This window comes from Barbus barbus, assembly GCF_936440315.1.
Source record: "Barbus barbus genome assembly, chromosome: 28".
Classification (NCBI taxonomy): Eukaryota; Metazoa; Chordata; class Actinopteri; order Cypriniformes; family Cyprinidae; genus Barbus; species Barbus barbus.
In genome coordinates this window covers 7,680,983-7,687,160 of record NC_136756.1, presented here as the reverse complement: position 1 = coordinate 7,687,160, position 6,178 = coordinate 7,680,983, and the positions used below count along the sequence as shown (strand labels likewise).

Sequence of the window (6,178 nt, the reverse complement as noted above, 5' to 3'; positions counted from 1 at the left end):
TTTTATGATTTTAAGGTTAAATAGCCTACTGCCAAACAGTTTGTATTATTATTACCAAAGTGTTGTGTTCGGTGGATTTTTTTTTGCAACACATTGAGGAAGGAAATCAAATCTGTACAAAAATACAGTAAAAAAAACTATTATTTTATATCAAAGATTGTAACATTTTAACTCGCAGACACCAGTGGTATTTTTATTTCCGTTTGATTGATATGTTAAATCGTTATATGTCGGGGATCTGCTAACAATTAACACATCTCAAGATAAACGCCTTAATTGGCATAATTTAGCTTTCCTAGGGGAAAAAAAAACAAAACAAAATTCTCATTCAAGCTAAATGTTATTAAATATTTAGTCTTTATTTGGTGTTGTTTGTTGTGTAAACCACAGATATAAAAACAAAAAAATATATAAAATCAGACAACAATTTAGCCTATAGGACATGACAGTGTATTTCCCTCAGCAGTGCCATTCGGTTAAATAGTCTTAATCCAAAATCTTCTCTTTTAGGACTGATGCCATGGTCTCACCAAGTTCTGATCCCATCAACACCTCCCGTCGTCAAATTCATATCCACAAAGTGGTTGGGCATTTGACTTGTGTTGGCAAACGGTGGTACAGAAGTGAAGTTACAGTGGTATGGGTTATTTCCATAGCTGTTGTAATAGTTATTGTAGGGATATGACACAGTGACATTGTACGGAGCTCCATGACAGGGTTTGCCGTCTCGCACCAGCACGGGCACCGCCACCCTCCGCGGGCCGGCCAGCTCCAGACTTTTATCCTGGCGCTGTCTCTTACACTTGTACCTCCGGTTCTGGAACCATATTTTGACCTGTGTTGAGGTGAGCTTCAGCACGTGAGCCAGGTGGTCTCGCTCGGGTGCTGACAGGTATCTCTGCTGCTTGAAGCGTCTTTCCAGCTCAAACACTTGAGTCTGAGAGAAGAGCACTCGAGGTTTCTTGCGCAGCCTCTGCTTCGGTTTCTCCCCCGGTGTTTCCTCTTTTCTACCATTATAACCGGAATCGTCAAATGGACACATACCTATTTGAAAAAAAAAATACAATAAATAAATGAAGAATTCAGATACAAAAGCCTCTTCTAAAATGAGCATTTTTCTCAGGCTCTCATGTGGGTTCAGTGATTTCATTTTAATGGCAATGAATAGGTTCTTGTCAATGCCATTAAAGTGAAATAACTGAACATAAATATAGGAGCCTGAGAAAAAAAGAGGAAGCTAATTTAGAAGAAAATTTCAGATTGCACTTATAGAGGCTTTTGCATCTGAGCTCTTCAAATATAAAATGCTTATAAATGCGGTATGAAATGACATTGAATGAAGGGGATTAATAAATACAACAACAACAATAATCATTCTACATCCAATTGGATGTCTAATATCGTTTTCATTGTTTTAGAATTTAGCAGTCAACTTGAAATGCAAAAGCATGCCCATGCAAAATATAAATGGCGTGTAAAATAAAGTCACGTGGTTACAGCACAATTTGTGTTTGTTATATTACATATTATAGAAGTAATTTGGTTTTAGAGCCAATGATAAGATTTTAATACATTAGGCTATATTTATTAGGCCTAAATAATATGTTTTCTTCAGCCAGGACCATATAGGTTTAGTGAATAATCTTCTTATCAGGAACCACTGAACCACTTGTTTTTATCCTTTAGAAATAAGATTTTAAAAAATACGACGAAAGAAAAATGTTTCTCACATCAGTGCATTGATTTCTTGATTCTTTAAGATATATGCATAAATTAATGATTTAAAAAAATAGTAAATGTTTGTTGTGGAACTTTAGAATTGAGTGTCAGGCAGTAAAAACTTTTTTGGTTGTAACAAAAACACTTAGATTGTTTAACGCAAAGGACTTAAAATCAAACCCTTCACCTTGCAATGACTGAACAGCAGACTAACAATAAAAATCCTACTTGTTTCTTCGCTCGGGTCCATCTCCTCCTCCGTTGGAGATCCGCAGGAGCTTCTGACGATGTCAAAGTCGTCTGAATTGAGGGCGCATTTCACCTGTTCCCCAGCGGCCAGGCTGTGTTTGTCGGGGCTGTAGAGGAGATCCAGGCTCCGGCTCAGTGTGCTCTGCATGCACTGAAGCTGAAGCGACTCCAGCGGGACAGTGTCCTGCTCAACACCCATGAATCCGTTGGGGTTCAGAGCGTGTTGCTGCTCCAGTTTGAGGATGTCTTTTACCGAAAACGGAGTTGAGGTTACAGGACTCGGAAGCATCGCTGCGCGGCAGATTGGTGTTCGGTGCTAGAAGAAAGGTTCTTCGTTTCACCTTGTCAAATTCAAAGCAACATCCGTTGACTTCGTTCCTACAGAGGTCCTCAGGTAAACTGTAGTAAATTCTCCTTAACGTATCGCCTTTAGAGCTGTTTGACGTATAGGCTATATATGTGTATCTCCTCGTGGAAGCAGCATTAGATGGAGAGTCGCCTCTATCTTCTGCTATTAAGGTGTGGAGAGAAGCGCTCTTATCTAATAGAGAGCGTCCTTATCTCAGATTGACCCCTCCCATTCTATGCCTCCTATCATCACCTGTCCCAACTCACAACAGGCATTTCACAACAGTGTTGGGTTGTTTAATAAAAGCCTCCAAATCAGAGAAGCTGTGATTGAAATGACATTTAATATAGACTACTGTAGCTATATAGTGCACACTATTTAGGCTAGACTAATTGAACAATGTAAGCTACTTCAGGTTGTTACATTAGCCTAACTGGTTTTAATCAAAAATATTATTTCACATGGGTTACAAAACGAAGTTAATTTATTAAGGGCTGTTCCAAGTGGAAATAAATAGCCTAGGGCCTATTTCAGGTGGAGAACATTGAGTCGTCGTGCAAGTGTGTCAGTTCTTCTGGAATATTAAAGCATTAAGAGGGTTTGGCTTGTAGCTGCTTTAACTTGACCAAAAGATCTGAATTTAAGAGTAAGATAGGGTGGAAATAGCCTTTAACTCTTTAACGTAGCAATTGCATTTAATAACTAGGACTAATATTTTTCTAATCCTTTTCGAAGGCCTTCTTTTAGAAATTGAACGTTACTAATTGACCTGTTATGAGATTTAATTGCTGTCATATGATTGGAAACATTTAAAATATATTCACAACTTTCGCTACCTGCAACCAATCACCAAATCTAATCCAATATCACAAAAGAAAACCACTGGAAATTCAGTGTTTTCAAACACTAAAAATAATATTATTTTATTTAATATTAGTAGTATGCATTCACGGCATTGGGAGCACAGTTTTCATAATTTTCAATAAATTTTAATAATGTAGGATATTATTAATTAATTACTGAAAATAAGAATAAATATGAACAGCTTATTTATCCATTGCGTGTTGAATAAGTGCAAGCTTGGTTATTTATTCAGTAGTTTCATATTATGCCAACAGTGCTTTTAAAGATTTAAAAGAACTTTATTTTAAAGAACTTTAGAATCTTAATATTAGTTGTATTTTCCTAATTGCTGCAGTCTGCAGGTAACCTACGGCTCCCTCCATTCATCCTCGTGAAATCAGGGGTAAATTGGGTTGTGCCTCGGTGAAGCAAAGTGGATGTCCGAAAAGGTGACGCCGACACTGACATCCAACAGGCCTATTAGTGTACACAGGCCACAACAAACAGTAACCCTACACCTGATGTAGTCTCTGGCGCCAGCCTGCAATGCTTGACTGAGGTTCAGACGCACAGGAAGAGCCTCGCGACCACCGGATTACACTTCAGCTGTCCGTCCATTACCTGCCTTCATGACAGAAACCACAGCACTGACTCTCCTTTACACATTTATGGGCAGCATAGGCCTATAGGCTATAAACTATATATTTTTTTGCGTATATTTGAGCATGTCGTGTTTCATATTAATTATTTAAAATATATTCAAATAAGGCAAGTAGGCATACTTTACATGTGCTTTAATATGTTAGTCAACACATTAAAATAAATTTACTTCTTTAAAGTAAGACAAAAAGATTATTAAACAATGCTTTACGCTACTTTCGATTGAAACTTTGTGTTATATGAAGGTACAGTCTTTTTTAAAATGTGCTTTTAAGATTTGAGGAACACAACAAATGCATATTCATGCAAATGCAATACAATTAAGTTCACTACTTTTTCGCCACGATGACTATCTAAAAAGTGTGCGCGTATACTTGCGACACTGCGTTTATATTTACGTTCAAATAGCAACAAAATGCCACACAATATTTATGCATAGATTTAGAGGAGATTGGTGCAGTTTGCGAAGATGTGACAAGGGCTAAATCTCAGAATTAGGGGCTGAGTCCTAGTTAAACATCTACATCAATTCCCTCTTAATATATATAATTTATAGGCTACTGCTATTTTCACCATACTGAAATAGCCTATGTTCTAGTAGCTGTTGGGTAAACAAGAAAAGAGAACACAATAAACCGCACTTGACAACTGTAAACTAATAAGGATTGTATTTTAAAGATGTAACTTGAAGATTAATTGCAGGAATATTTCTCATGGCAGGTAAGTTGTCACAGTTCATTCATTACAGTATTTGTTGACCTAAAAATAAAGGGTTTCTTATTTGCACATCGTAAGTAGATATTACTATTTTCGTCTATTACAGTTTATTTGTTTATTTTTCTGAAAACCATTTCATAATAGGCAATTTAATAGGCTATTTACAAAATAAATAAAATAAAATAAAAATAAATAAATAAATAATAATAAAAAAAAGACACAAGAGACAAATTCATACAAACTGCACACGGTTTCCTTATACCTATCGACTCAATACATCATACCGAATTATAAGATACAATGGAAAAATACAGGTAATATTAAAGCTGGTGCTAATTTTAATTTAAAATGAAAAGTAATCAGATATGAAATAACACATATGAACTTTTGCTGTATGCAGCTACAAACTATTGTTTCATGTGTCCCGTGATGCTGGTCTATTTTGCTGACTATTTTTCTTGTTGGCTGAACCCAAGCTTTGTCATTATCCCTAACTATAGTTTAGAATTAATTTCATATTAACCTTTCATATTCTCTGCAACTGTAGGGTAGGCTATATGTGCCAAAATAACATGGACCCAGTTTATACGTCCTCTTTATTAGGCTAATTTTAATTCTATGCAATAAATTATTTGATTTATTTAGTTTTAAATAACCATAATTAACATAATACTAGTTTAGAGCATTTGAGTTAAGGCTTTTATGAAAAGAAAAAAAAAAGGAGAAGAAAAATCGCAGTGTTACGCTTTTAACTGGAATAGGGTGTAGCTAGGTGTAACCAGTAGGACCAGGAGCTTTGATCCTGTCATTCACTGATGAGGTAATGACTTTAATTGCGCATCTGTGTCCTGTGTCCCAGAGTGTTCATGAGTTCCGCAAATTTGGGGCCCCAGCATTCATAAAACTCAACGAATCCTTTGGCCTCTGAGCGAAGCTTATGGGCTCCATCTCGCTGCGAATGACGGCAATGTAACGTAAGACGGTAGTTAAGTATAACCGTAATTAATCATACAGTAAAAAAGAGCCCTGATGGCAACTGAAAGGAGACACTCGCCTTCGAGCCTTTTCTTTAAACAGTCAGTCACCGGAGAGCTCCATCAAAACGTTACTCGAGAATCAGTTGGTGTACAACACTGAAACCTGTAACCTCATACAGAGACGGACTCCCGGTGAAGTGTATTTGATTGACAGTCCTGGGTTTACACCGGACACGGAAACTGTAAGGGTTTGTTTCAACTGAGCAATTAGTAGCCTAAAAATACATAGCATATATTTGTGTTGTAGCCTACTTAGTTAATGTGAAAAATTAAACCTATATATGCACAACCAAGTGTATCAGATTTCACTGAATGCTACAAACTAGGCCTATGTTTTTCACACTTGACTAAATATTGCTGTTCGTCCTATTAACAGTCACTACATTAGTCAATATGGTGAAGACCATATCATTTAAAATAATTATTGAAAAATGACTAGAGAGTATTCACCGAGAACATTCCAGTAACATTAATATAATGCTTGTTCAAAGTTATCTGGTTTTTGATGTTCGCAAAACATTATTTATACATTCTTCAGAACACATAAATTTTTTTCTGAAACTATTTAGTTGGACTTTTGTCTAACATTATTAAATGTTACTTG

The 6,178-nt window shown here is 36.2% G+C and overlaps 1 protein-coding gene across 1 annotated transcript; it reads right to left on the bottom strand.

Moving 5' to 3' along the window:
* Positions 1-345: 345 nt before the first annotated feature.
* On the bottom strand, positions 346-2,491 carry nkx2.7 (NK2 transcription factor related 7). Its single transcript, XM_079383504.1, has 2 exons — positions 1,948-2,491; positions 346-1,044 (listed from the first exon to the last, which is right to left on the bottom strand). Exons 1-2 carry the CDS (start codon positions 2,255-2,257, stop codon positions 527-529), a joined length of 828 nt encoding a protein of 275 aa, XP_079239630.1. The 5' UTR covers positions 2,258-2,491; the 3' UTR covers positions 346-526.
* Between the last annotated feature and the right edge of the window lie 3,687 nt (positions 2,492-6,178).

What these genes read in the sequence shown, in the direction of transcription:
- nkx2.7 (XM_079383504.1), bottom strand. Translation starts at nt 2,257, where the DNA reads ATGCTTCCGAGTCCTGTAACCTCAACTCCGTTTTCGGTAAAAGACATC. An exon ending in GGACCCGAGCGAAGAAACAA is followed by an intron (nt 1,045 to 1,947) that starts GTAGGATTTTTA and finishes TTTTTCAAATAG; the next exon opens with GTATGTGTCCATTTGACGAT.